At 39.0% G+C, this 14,291-nt stretch overlaps 2 protein-coding genes across 7 annotated transcripts in view; both read right to left on the bottom strand.

Moving 5' to 3' along the window:
• Positions 1 to 2,821: 2,821 nt before the first annotated feature.
• On the bottom strand, positions 2,822 to 5,037 carry LOC116686442 (uncharacterized protein KIAA1143 homolog). The gene is made up of 3 exons (XM_032511455.1): positions 4,770 to 5,037; positions 4,199 to 4,346; positions 2,822 to 3,579 (listed from the first exon to the last, which is right to left on the bottom strand). Exons 1-3 carry the CDS (start codon positions 4,881 to 4,883, stop codon positions 3,371 to 3,373), a joined length of 471 nt encoding a protein of 156 aa, XP_032367346.1. The 5' UTR covers positions 4,884 to 5,037; the 3' UTR covers positions 2,822 to 3,370.
• Positions 5,038 to 6,571: 1,534 nt separating this feature from the next.
• The window catches only part of LOC116686434 (prolactin regulatory element-binding protein), a 35,404-nt gene continuing 27,684 nt past the window's right edge, over positions 6,572 to 14,291 (bottom strand). For 5 of the 6 annotated variants that reach the window (XM_032511438.1, XM_032511442.1, XM_032511439.1 and 2 more), the window contains 3 exons: positions 7,454 to 7,526; positions 7,194 to 7,353; positions 6,572 to 7,097 (listed from right to left, as the gene is read on the bottom strand). In XM_032511438.1, the coding sequence (XP_032367329.1) occupies positions 7,003 to 7,097; positions 7,194 to 7,353; positions 7,454 to 7,526 (328 nt within the window). In that variant the 3' untranslated portion in view covers positions 6,572 to 7,002. Of the gene's footprint in view, positions 7,098 to 7,193; positions 7,354 to 7,453; positions 7,527 to 13,175; positions 13,483 to 14,291 lie in introns of those variants that run through there. The other variant, XM_032511443.1, reaches the window with a different exon arrangement.

Raw genomic sequence — 14,291 nt, 5'->3', positions numbered from 1 at the left:
CATCTTTTTCTGCTACAAACGTTGCCTTGTTGCACATATAGCTGCGGCTTGCTGGTCTTGTGTGCAGGATTTGGTAATCATCGGGCCGTGGCACATAACTTGCATCTTACTTTGGATCATCTTTTACTATTTTAAAGTGCGCTCACATTTAAGATTTTCTTTTTCCAGAGAGTTTCAGTTAAAAAGGTTTAAATACTTGCCACCAAGATATTCCTCCATCGATCATGGAAAGTGAAACTTAAATCTGTTATGGGGCAGTTGGATTTATTCACATACTATAAAAAGATGTATTAATAGCTTCTTTCTTTGTACATTTTTATTTACCGCATCATGTTGATATTTACAGTATATCTTAATATGCTGTACAGTAACTAATTGGGAGAAAACAGGTAGTTATATGTAAAATCTGACATTGAGCACCCCCAAATAGCCATGGGCACTCTAATCAGTCTCACCCGGGAGTGGTTGAGACAAGTGCGACATCTACAGTTGCCGCATTCGGTATACCAGTTTGGTTTTTGGCTCGATATCAAAATGGTTAAAAATTGTTTCACCGCCAAGCCTAATATCTACCAATATTTCAGTAAACTCATTATCTTAACTGCTCAGTATGCTGCAGTTATTTGGACTGGTATCTCTGTCTACTGTGTCTGTAAAAAAGTAAATTAAGATGAGCAGAAGCGCCTGGCTTCTGTGGTCAATGTAGCAGCTTCAGTTGATTATAATGGTTTACTGTGGGCATGCTGTGCCAGACCAGTCGCACTGTTTCCAGGTCCAAAGTATTTCAGCTATTTTTTTTTTTTTAAATCACAGATGAAGAGCAGCGCACAGCCTCAGCAACTTTGTTTCATTCATAGTCCCAAATGGGGTTCTGTGTCGGTCAGTAGGGCTGCACGATATGAGGAAATTATTTAATTGCGACTATCCTGATTCACGATAATGGAGGGGATGATCATTTTTGTATCATTCTCATTTTCATTGAAACATTAAAAAGATTTATAATTTTTTTTTAATTTTTTGCAAGGATCTGTACCATCTAAACAAAGATTTTTTCTTTAGTCTGCAGGATACAATTTGTAGGCTGGGACGTCTCGCAGCATCACAATACTTCATTCAGAATGGTTTGACACCTATTTTGCCTTTAACAAAAATGGGGCCCCATCTGCAATTTTGTGCACAACTGTGCAGCGCTATCTGTCAGTCTAAATGAAATTCTACCATATCAGCAGAGCAACAACTTAAAGCAGAGCGTACTATAGGGCAGGTGAACATTTAAATCGTGAATTTTTCATCATAACATTTTGAACATGGGGTGAAATCTTGCTGCAACACATTATAATTAATCAATATTTTAATCCAGGGGGTTTATAAATGAATTAATGGATAATAAAAGTGAACATGTGTCACGTGCACATTTAGCAAATTTAGGAAATGAATAATTGTGCCCATATTATGAAAAAAAATAATAATTCTGGGATTTGTTATTTTATGTCTCTGGTGTTTCCACACGCATACAAACTTGGAAAAAAAACAACTATCCATGCTGTTCTGGTTGAGATACGGTTTCTGAAAGTCCTCTCTCTTCAGTCTCCGGGTGAGCTGTTCAAAATCTGCACGGCTTTCTACGCCACTAGCCAAGATGAGGCGGTTACTCGTGGCACATGCTAGCGCTAGCTCATTCTCAATGGAAAAACACTGATACAACACACACTAGTTCACCATAATCTCCAAGAGAACTACTTCCATGTCCCTGTTCTGCAGGTATTGCACGAGTGCCCCTCATTTAGAAATCTCCCAGCTAATCCTGCCTTGTACTGACCAAAGTTGGAGAAAGAGTTATCTAGCTGATGTGATCTTACCTGCTACTGCACAACTCCCAAAGATAGTATAGAAGTGGGATGTCTCACTCTGTAGCTAAAACAGAGACCTGTGAAAACAGGATCTGCAGCAATGTGCAGTACAACAAAAATATGGTGTTTTTTGAAAATGAAACCATGTAAACCTATTCTGGTACAACCTCAAAATACAATTATGAACCTGAAAATTAGCGTATTATGGGTGCTTTAATGCTCAAAAGTCCAAGTCTTTATGAAAAGTGTCTTGAGATAGCTTGTTATAATTTCACGCTTTATAAATAAAATTGACTTGACCATAAGTACGCTTCTGTTATTGGTAAATATGAATACATTTAATAATAGAGTAATTTCAAATGTACAACTGTTATTAAACATAAATTGCATTTTGTATGATTCTAGTGATGTACAAACAAGATACATTTATGAGACGCTTGGTACGATCACATTTTTCAGATATATAGCCCTCAAAAACAGGCCTGGAGGCTTATTTAAACAAAAGATTTTCAATTTCAATCACTTTTGCAATATTGGTCTGAAAAAAAGTCAGCAAGGTTTTTCTTGGCTCAGAATGGGCCTTTGGGGTACACATTTAGGTGGGAGGGGGTCTAGGGGTCGTCCCCTGGGAAAATGTGGGCCTTAAAGACTTAATTTCCTGCATTCTGATACATTTTTAGACACCATTGCTCTAATTTCAAATGCAGCGCACGGATATAAAAAACAACAACTCTGATGCATTGCAACGTTATTACCTAACCTTTCCTACTAATGGGCTACCATGCATTGCCATTCATGTTTATTATTCCTATTCTTAAAAAAAGACAATTCCTGAATATTGCAGAGTTTGAACACAGCAGGCAACACAAAAACTCAGCAATTGGAAAATCAACAAGTAGGCAATAATCAATAAAGGTCTGTCACTGCCTCGATGCAGAAACGTCTAGGTCTGCTTTGCGATGCATCAATGCAATGATCGACTGTTTAAATATGAATTGTATATCTATTATGTAACTGTTTTTTATTTTGCAACAGTTTAAGTATTATTGTTTTCCTTTTTTACACTGTGGTATTGACTTTGGTGTCAACCATGGTGTACTTTTGATGGTATTGGTACCGACTACTAGATTGTTGGTGTCATGTCATTCTTAACAAAAACAGTTGGAAATCGTCCCTGTGCATACAGTGATAATAGAAACAAAAACAGGGAAATCAAGATGTTCATTCAAATTGAATATTGGCAAGTTGATTTGTACAGTGTACTAAAATACATGTTTGGGTTGTCGGTATTACAAATTTACTATTTGGCTAAGACATGCAAACATACTGGCACGGTCCTTAAAACTACAGAATGGACAGGCTGCAACATGATGAACTCCAGACAGTATCTGTTGTCTGTCAATGTGACCTCTGTTTCTATTGGTCAATATTTTGAAACATTTTATCACTATTCAAAAGTCACACTTTGATTCCTTTTTGTCACAGGTGTTACATACAGACTTACATTTCACCAGTAACATTTAGTCCTCCTCTTCTTCATCCCCTCCAAATGACAGAAGGCTATTATTTTTTACTTTCTTTCCAGACTTTCTCTCTTCCCCCTCCTCCTCTCCTCCATCACTCTTCTTCTTTTTGCTGGAGGTGGCAGTGATGCCCTGGAATTTTTCTGAGGAGGAGCGCTTGGCTGGTTTCTTGAACAGGATTTTACCATCAGAAGGGGGTTCATCGTCTGTGGACAAGATGGATGTGTATCATCAAAACACACTTTTCACACAGTTTGTGCAAAGGCAGTGGTTTTCATTTCATTTGCTGGCAGTTGCCTTGACAAAATACATAATTAGAATATTAGTAAACATTATCTCATCCAGCCTGTGTAGGTAAATAAAACATTTAGCTGGAGAGAACTATTCAGCATGTCTATTAAAACAAAGAGGCCCTCTAGACCAGTGGCGGCTGCTGGTCTTTCAAAGAGGGGAAGCTCATTTTTGGCCAACATCATAAAAATTGCCCATTAATTTATAATAATAACAAAAACAATAATATTAGTAATAAGTTGATATAATAATAATTAATCTATTAATTTATACTATTCGTGAGATGGCTTCATCAAGAGGCATGGCCAGCAGTACATTTTCTTTGTCACAGCACTTCTGAGCCAGCCAGCTAACTTTGTCATACCAGGAGACCCGAAAACACGGAACCAACTCCTCTTTGAGATGAACGTATTCTAACGCATTTTTGGTCAATAAAATGTTGACACAACAGTACATATTGACCATTCATTTTTGAAATTTTAGCAGTCTTAAAGAAATCGCCTCTACTCTTGACATATAAAAGATAGTTCATGCCTTTCTCTGCGCCACCACCAGTATGTATTTCGTCCTTGATCTTCTTAACCTCCTCTGCGTTCAGGTGTCCTTCTTTTAAAACCACAACTTGGGGTAACTCATCCTCTCGATCACTCCCGCTGTCATCGAGGGTTGGCATCACCTGGCGCTGAGAGGGGAATATGAAACACAGACCAAAAGATTTAGTTTACCAGATAGAGATACCCATCCAATGAGAGAAATAACCCAATTAAAAAACGTTGTATTGACTGCGCTGGATGAACATGAATGATGTTAACTTTACATGAAGGAAAACGGTGTTGCGTGGTTTAAATGAACGGCTCGGCGTCCAGTACACGGGCTGTGTTTTAATGAATAATAGATAATTTAATCTACAGAGTGTACGTTACTTCAACCCAATACTAGCTACATAAAACTGGTACAAGAGATAGCTAGGTTAGCTAATATTCCATTCAAATGGGCTAGCTAACGTTACTGGGGTTATGTGCTGCTAGCTTTACTTTAAGTAACGTAACGTTACAAAACTAACGTTAACTAAAGATAAACGTCAGCCAAACCACGTAAACGTTACCTTAGTATCAACAGTGGGTCCTTCTTTATAACCAACATCTTCTTTAAACTTCTTCAGAAAGGACGGTTCCGCTGGTTTCACCCATGACACGCCACTGGCCTTGTTTTTGTTCATTGCTAAGGAGTAATACAATACAAACAGCCAAATGAAATATTGGCCTAAATAGCTTTTCGGGTAAACCAGTTTCACCAAAAATCCTCTAGCTTTACTACTAACCAGCCGTCTCTGGTTTCGGATTTCACCAAACAATAGCCGACGTCATTAAGATGTGCCGCTGCAAATTTTCTTCCTCTTCTTTTTGGCGACTTATGGCAGTGTAGACGCTGCTAAGGGTATTACTGCCCTCCCCCGTTCATAGTTTGAACTCGATTTTTACATACAGTCAGGTGTAACGAAACTGAAGAATGGATGTCAGTTGTTTTTTTCTCAGTCTGTCCTGCCAGTCTAACAAAGAATACTTGTCTTTCTGTCCGCTTTCAACAGCCGGTTGCCCCCAGAGTTTTTGAGGACCTGTATTTGAACCGGGATGGAATGGTTTCGGCGTATTGCCCCCTCTATTGGACCCAATTCTGTACATAGGTCCAAGACCACGGCTTTAGGGAATTTGAATTGGGATATTAGCCAGTCACCGTCAATGAAGTCTCTCTCTCCCGATTCTTCCATTGCCGTTGTCCTCATGTAGGGCCGGCAGTGCCATCATACAGCATCACTCACAGGGATCACCACAGTATTTATATGTTTACAACAATTTCTGATTGTTGACACCTTGCCAAATCACAGTGGTATCCCCCACCCCAAGATACAATTTTAACATGAAAGTCTAGATAAACACTTTTCTTTATGCACCAACAGTATTAAATTTCAGAGCGATAACGATGACATTAAGAGTAACAAATGTGCAATAGCGCTTAACGACTGTATTTTTAGACATTAACATTTGATGATATGCACAATATTAAAGACAGATATTTAGTTATTCACACTGTATTCTGCAGTTGTCTAATGCTAGGGTATTTGTATCATGTATCTTGGTAGGGTGGCAGTAGCTCAGTCCATAGGGAGTTGGGTTGGGAATTTGAACCAAAGTACGAAGTGTGGACTAGTAGTTGGGGACATGCCAGTTCACCTCCTTCTCCTCTTGAGCAAGGCACCAAACCCCCCTCAGCCACTGGTCCATCACTGGCAGCCCACTCAGTCTGACATCTCTCCATTAGTGCAATTATAGGACCTGAGCATGTGTGTATTTCAGGCCTGTGTGTAATAACAACAGAGTGTAAATTGTAACTTTCCCATAGGGGAAAGAGTAAACTAAATGATTATCCCATTGAGTCGGGCCATCTCCTCCTGCGCTTCGTAGTGTACAATGTGATGGGGAGACAGCGGCGATTAAATATTAAGAAATCTTTATTTAAGATTTTAATTGAATTTTACAAGGTGTTTATGGAACAATTAGCACTCAGTACAAGCGCAAATAACACTGATTTAATCTTCATGATAACATGGATCATAGGGAGTGAAAAAATGTGCGTGAGGCATCAATACTTAAAAATATTACAAGTAATCGTTATTCCCACATTTACTTTCTGCAGTCAGTTCACCACCTCGCCAATCCACTGTGTCCAAAATGTGAGTACATTTTCAGCACTGTTTTGTGCGTACACCACGTTTATAAATGAGACCCCAGTCCGTTACAAGAGGACTACAAAATCTGGTCTCTAAATGGAAAACACATAAAAAGCAATTATTCAAAGAGGCTAATGGGTAATTCAAAGTGTCCATGTGTAAACAAATACAAAACCAGCCACATTGTGTCAATCATTTATATATTTTTTACATTGTTCCTTAAATATGTCAATAAAAAGATTCCACCCTTTAAATATTCAAGAACATTAGCCCATCAACTCTCCAATATGAATCCAAAAAAGATTAAGAATAATTGATAGAGATCAAAGCAAATATAATCGCACAGTCTGTCCTGATTTGATTCTATTGTGTTTACAGGTCTGAGAGAAACAACCCTGAGTTGAGCTGAGGAAGACAATGTAAGGGAACCATAAAAGCAGTTTAGAGTCAGCGCTGCAGCTGGACGAGCCTTCAATAGCTCAGCTGGGAGTTGTGATGCAGCACTGGGAGGTTTGGACAGAGGATTGCCGATATTGACAGCAGCAAAGCAAGTCATGTAAAGATGTGTCCAAGTTCCATCAACCATGATCTGTGACAACATTTGCATGATTTAAATGAATCCTGGAAAGAGGTACTGTAGGAGGAGAACGACTCCCACCACCATGAGGCCACAAAAGAACAACACTAGCCAGATAGGAAAGGATCCTAGAGAAAAAGGAAAACAACGGGACAGATAAGGTGAGGTCTGAAGTCATGATACATGGTCTTAGTGTGTTCTTTGAATGATGATGCAGGACTTACTTCGGTTGGGGACAGCGTGTACCTGACAGCGGCTGTCCACAGCTACACTCAACATGGCCGTTTCATTATTTCCTTTGATATTTTTGCCTTTCAGCGAGTCAGGCAGGAAGGCCAGGTCTGTCACAACAATGCCATGGGACTCCTGTACATAATACAGCTTCTGCACACACAAAGAGTAAGTATACGTTATTATCACACAGCAGGGATGTTTGGTTGATTTATGTTCCTCAGTTTAAGATACATGTCCACACTGTCTTTACCTGTAGGGAGAAAGCAATGTAGATAGCCACTGATCCTGTTACAGTTCCAAGGCCAATAAATGTTCCACAGTCACTGTCAAAGACAAGGTTCAAGTTAAATTATGCTGCAAGAATTAAATGTTTTTATCCTAAAAAGTCAGATTAACCTTTCCAACTTTTAAGAGAACAAAAATACAGTATATGAGACCATCCAGGTAAACACTGTGGATCAGAAATCTACTTGCCCTACAAGGACCAAAACCACTGGCATAGTGGTTTTGCACAATCAGACCAATAAATTCAGTGCACTTACAACTTGCATCATAAATTACTGAAAACCAGAGATCTAAAGCAAAGGAAACTAGCATCTTGTTATAACTCGCAAATTAAAACAAACCTCGCAAAAACTTAATTGACTTAATTTACTTAAGTAAATGGCGTTCCACCAAACTGGAAGAATCTTGTTTAGATTGGCAAGACAGTCTGAAAAAATATAGGAAGGCCCTCAGAAATGCCAGACCAGACTATTACTCATCACTAATAGAAAAAAAATAATAACAACCCAACATTTCTTTTCAGAACTGTAGCCAGGCTGACAGATAGTTACAGCTCTATTGAGCCATCTATTCCTATAGCTCTGAGTAGTGACAACTTTATGAGCTTCTTTAATGATAAAATTATAACAGAGCTTAAATTCAAAACCTTTTACCCTTAACTTCTAATGGTTCACCTTTAAACACAGGACCGCTAGAAAGAACTACAAGACCTGACATATACTTAAACTGCTTTTATCCTATAGACCTCCAACAATTAATGTTAAAGGTCTCTTCAGCTAAGCCATCTACCTGTCTCTTAGACCCCAACCGACCAAGGCTACTTAAAGAAGCGTTACCCGTGGTTAACTCTTCATTACGAGATATGATCTATATGTCTCTATCAACAGGTTATGTACCACTGTCATTTAAAGTAGCTGGGATTAAACCTCTTTTGAAGAAAAGCTCTCTCGTTCCTGAGGGATTAGCCAATTATAGACCTATATCTAATCTTCCCTTTCTCTCCAAGATTCTTGAAAAGGTAGTCGCTAATCAGTTACCTGATTTTCTACAAAGCAATAGTCTATTTGAGGACTTTCAGTCAAGATTTAGAAAGCATTATAGCACAGAGACGGCACTGGTGAAAATTACTAATGGCCTTTTAACTGCTTCAGACAAAAGGACTTGTCTGGGAGCCAGACCCTTCAGCTATCAGGCTCCTCTACTGTGGAATCAGCTTCCGGTCTGGGTTTGGGAGGCAGAAACCGTCCCCACGTTTAAGAGTAAACTTAAAACTCTTCTCTTTGATAAAGCTTATTGTTAGGGAGAGAGGAGTTGCCGTGTCCGCCTAGCCAGGCACACCTGCTGCTTGTCATAGTCATCAGATTCATTTACCATATAAATCAACAATATAAAAAAACTAGTGGGAGTCAGGGCAGTACAGCCCGATCCGGCAGGGGAGAGTTCTAGTCCGACCAGGCTCCTCTCTTTACCATGTCTCTCTTAATTATGCTGTAATAGTTTTAGACTGCCGGGAGACTTCCTTTGACACACTGAGCTCCTCTCTCTTTCCATTTGTGTTCATCCATGTCCCAGAAATGCTTGTTACTAACCTAGCTCTGGGGAATCATTCCTTATGTTCTTTTTCACCCAGCATGTTTCCTTGGATTAGGGTGGCACCAAAATCATGGTTGCAGCTGTTGCCATGGTTTTGCTACACGTCCTGCGATGCATTGTTCCATTCTGCTACGCTATGTGGTGCCCTGCTACGTTCTGCTGTGCCTTGTAATGCCGTGCAGTGCCCTGGTATGCCATGAACTACTACAAACTACAATTTATAGTCACTGTGCCATTATCTTTTATTGTGACTGGTATTGACACTAGTATTACACCCCCAACCAGCCCTGTTAGACACCGCCTACCAAGAGCCTGGGTCTGTCCGAGGTTTCTTCCTAAAGAGTTTTTCCTGGCCACTGTCGCACTAAATGCTTTCTTTTGGGGAATTACTAGAATTGTTGGGTCTTTGTAAATTATAGTGTGTTCTAGACCTGTTCTATCTGTAAAGTGTCTTGAAATGACAGGTTATAAAAATTGATACTATAAATAAAATTGAACTTGAGACTTGGTGACTTGGACTAGAAGACTGCATTGGGATTGGATCGTGCGCGACCGATATCCCTACCAATAACACAAATTTTTAAAGTTTTAATAGGGGCTGGGAGCGGGCGATCCATATAGACAGCGGGATTTAGAAGCTATGCTGCTGATCAGTGCTGTAGGTTTGCCTAGCTTGGTTTCATAGAAAAAAACGCAACTCACACGGTGCATCCAGATAAACAGCCAAATGCTTTATGTTTTCCTCTACTCCCTCTCTCTTACTTCTTACCTGGGGCGTTAAAAGACAGGAAAACAAAAGTAAATAAAACAACCTAGGCGAAACAAACCACAGCCAACAACACGTTCTAAAATAAGTTAAATACATAAATGAATACAATGTCACTTTGCCCTTATATTGCACTAGAATAACTAATTATCCTACTTAAATGTAATTATGCACTAGAACGTAATTTCCCTACTTGTTACAGATAGATGTGCATATTATTAATACTACACAGTAAAATAACTAGTTTCCCTGCAGCAGGGGAGAAGAGACAAAATCAAAACGGGCAAGAGCAGAACACAAACACGCTGCGGGAGTGGTCAGAAATCCACCGGGAGCAAACAGGAGCAGGATTAAAAAAACTGTCCCGCACAGGACTCTACCTTGAAGACTTGACAAAGAAAAAAATTACTGAAATAACCTTAACCCTTGACACTTGACTTGGACTTGTCCGTTACAACCATTTTCCAATTCATGCAAGTGGTGCTGACAGTTTTGAATGTGTTTTTGTACCTTTGGTTTCAGTTCACATCAAACTATCAACTCAAATATCAAACTCAACTTGCAGAAATACAACTTTCTTAACATAGCTGATGCATCGTAATGTAGAACACCTGCAATGGTTTAGCTAAAGTTACTTAATTTAAGAGGAAGTAATAGAGTATAAGAATGGTAAAATCTGACATCCGGTATGGCGCAGATGTGGGCAACAGCATAAGTCAGCGGTTCAAAGACAGGTCTTACTTCCTCTTAAATAATTACCAGGTATTTAGCTAGAATGTTGTTTTTGTTGCATTAAAGGGGAACACAAAAGACAGGCGAGAGTAAAATCACAACAAGAACTGAAGAAAAACAACAAATTACTGATTGAAAGTGAAGACACTAGCACACGGCGCAAGCAAGCTAATGTTAGCTGAACATTAGGAGATGGCAGCCATCCAAGCTAACATAATTGCCAAGATAAAGGTGGTTCGTCTGGATGTGAAAAAAATTATTTACTGAAACTATGGGACTATTTATGAGCAAACGGCTGAAAGCTAAATGCCGATTTAAAAGAAATAACGGACAGAGTCGAGGAGACGGAACACAGGCTTGGAAGAGTGGAGCGCAGGGACCAAGAAGGTGCTTTCCCTCAAACTTCAGGAAAACATTTAAACCCAGTAACGGACCTAGAGGCGCGTTCACGCAGAAACAACATATGCATCCATGGTCTTTCCGAGGGGCTGAGGGAGACAACATACAGGACTTTCTGAAAAAAATTATTATATCAGAGCTATAAGGTTCCAATCAAAGATTAATAGCGTATTTCCTGGGGTATAAAATAAAAGAGCTGGTGCTTTGCTCTGCTAGGAAACCGGAAGAGATACAGTACAATGGGAGAAGTGTTTTTTGAGCAAGACTACCTGACAGAAGAAGAAAAGGGGCTAGGGTGCCAGACGTTTAACCCAGCAAAAACTAGGTGGAACATCACACCGGTACCAAGAGGCTCGCCTGAAAACATCCAGTATAAGCTTAAGGAGTTCCAACGTAAAAACTAACTACCTAACCTCTATGGAAGCATCCTGTGTGTTGATATGTGGGGGGGACTAGAATGTCTTCCCTCCTTAGACTCCTCAAGTAGAACAAACCAAGTCCTCAAGTAGAAAACCAGAAGCAATAATGGCTAAAACATTTTTTTTTTTTAAATTATACAAATATTTAACATTATATCCACTTGATAAGCGTTTTACCTTTTTTCCCACCCTCACAATGCTTTCAAGACTTGACTTTTTTTCCTCCAATTTAGATAGACAGGATTATAGACTGCTACATATAGACAGAGAGCATTGCATCATACTCTTAAAGCCATGACCGCCAAAGGGGAAAACAACTTTTCCCTTTCCACTGACTTGTTTTTGCGTAAAGGTTCATCCTCATCAATTTTGTGTGCTAGCAAACAACAGAGATAACGACAAGTTGAGATTAAAAATAATCACGAGGCAATTTAAAACAACCTAGGGCATGGCGCTAGTTAACATACAGCAGGTAACATTAGCTGGCTTAAACGCCAATAAAATGCTGACAGCTAAACTGTGTAAACTGGGACTGTATTTCACTGGAAAAGATTCCAATACCAGGACGTACAAAAGTCTGCAGCTAAAGACACAGAGGAGACTAGCATCACTTTTAGACAGCATGGACAGGACGAGACTTACACTTAGTGTTGCGTTCGGGTCCGGCTCCATAAGCTTCAATGTTGTTTTCAAATACTAGGGGTACACCGGATCACAAAACTCATGGTTCAGATCACGGTTTTGGGTCACAAGCAATTTTTAGAGCCTCACAAAAATGGGGAAATTTAATTGATGATTTATTAAAAATGTAATAATAACTTTTAACAATAATTACTTTTTTCCCCAGTAAATGGCTGTTAAACAACAAAAACAGATGAGGAAAGAGTATTTTGTAGCTCATTGGTTTAGATGCAGACTTACTATACTTCCTCTACAGTGAAATGCAGTCAGACTTTTACACCTGTCATGTACATACTGTCAGCATTTTAACCGTGTTTAATCCAGCTACTAGCTAATGTAAGGCTACGGACCACAGATCAACTATGGTCCAATACACCATTGTGAAATACCCTTTCAGCCATCAAGTGAATTTTCTTTCTGTCATTTAACAGCAAACAACATAAGTTATTACATTTAAAATGAATAATTTAAATTTAACCATATGGCCTTGGCAAAAAAAAAAAACTTTTCTTCTTTCATTTATTTATTTTTTGTAATTTAAAATAAAAACACTATTTAAGTTGCACTTTTAATAAGAAGCCTCATCTGCCGTTTTGCAATTTATATAAATATAATAGTATAAATAAAGGAATGACTTTCAGTGATTTTATTCTATTAAAATCATGAGAAAGTATGTATTGTGAACTTAAATTGTGAATTGTATTGAATCGTGTGTTAAGTGTTTCGTTACATCCCTAGAGCTGTAACACATGTCGAACTTTTAAATCCACTACTGAGGGATATTGCTGCCATGAATCAGACATTCTGAAACCGCTGTAGAAGGAGTCAGAGCGAGGCAGCAATGGATAAATCTACATGTTAGGCATTCAAAAAATTATTTTTATCAACAAAAGGGAGGCCCTGGAGAAAAGGTTTTGGAACCACTGAACTATCCAAGCCATAACAAAGAGGATAAGATAAGGTCAGGCTTCAATACACAAACAATACTTGTTAGTAGGATCTGTTCATTGTTGGTTTTGGTCTGCACTTCCGATGTGTTGTCTAACCAAAAAAATATAGAATATCACCAGACTTATCCTCGAAGTGATAAAAAAACTACAGGTTTATATCTAACCAGGAGTACTTCATATGGGCTAGGAGATACCAGCTACTGAATGAGAAAATGTAGTTTTGACAAAGACACAAACAGCTTTTCTTTTACCTGCCGCCATATTTACTTAGTACAGGATTAGGTGGCATCCAATTTGACTGTCAGAGAGGTGAGGATAAAAAGCCACATAAGATGTAGTAAGACTCTGAGAAGTACCCTGACTGAGCCTGGGCCATCAGGCAGTCCTGACCAAACCCCAACTTCCTCATGTCTAAGGTGGGTCTCTTAGCATCCATGGTTAACATGGTATAATAATAAATAATGTTTAATACTGTGGACCAGCTAGTAAACCCAACCCCTCATTGTGCCTCAGCTGGAAGTAATGATGACTGAATTGTTTTTATCTTATTTTACCAATAAGGTGGTGTCAATCAGAGCCTTTATTACCCCCGCGGCCTCTTACTCAGAGGTTCCTCAACAGCAATAAGAGAGTTTTAACCAGTTTTATCCCATCGACTTGTCTGAGTTTTAAAAATAGTATCACAAATGAGTGTCCTCCAGCCCACTTCAATTCAATTCAATTTTATTTATAGTATCAATTCATAACAAGAGTTATCTCGAAACACTTTACAGATAGAGTAGGTCTAGACCACATTCCAGAATTTACAAGGACCCAACAGTTCTAGTAGTTTCCTCCAGAGATGATCTGGAGGAAACTTGATGGACCCTTGATGTAATACCTACAAATTATTTCCTGAAAGTAATAGATTCTGTTGGGCCCCATTTTATCACTGTTTTCAACAGCTCCCTATCCACTGGTTGTGTCCCTGATTATTTTAAAACTGCTTGCGTGAATCCACTTTTAAAGAAACCTGGTTTAGATCCCTCCCTCCCACATAATTTTGGACCAATTTCAAAACTTCCTTTTATTGCAAAGATTCTAGAAAGAATTGTGTCCAAACAGCTGCTCACTATACTGGAAAATAACAAAATATTTGAAAAGTTTCAGTCTGGTTTTAGGAAGTACCACAGCACTGAGACTTCCCTGCTCAAAGTGGCGGCTGTGGCTCAGTGGTAGGTGCTGCGCATCGGAGTGTGAATGTGTATGAATGTTTATCTGATG

This window comes from Etheostoma spectabile, unplaced genomic scaffold, assembly GCF_008692095.1.
Source record: "Etheostoma spectabile isolate EspeVRDwgs_2016 unplaced genomic scaffold, UIUC_Espe_1.0 scaffold376, whole genome shotgun sequence".
In the NCBI taxonomy this organism is placed as follows: Eukaryota; Metazoa; Chordata; class Actinopteri; order Perciformes; family Percidae; genus Etheostoma; species Etheostoma spectabile.
This window is presented reverse-complemented; position numbering and strand designations above follow the sequence as displayed.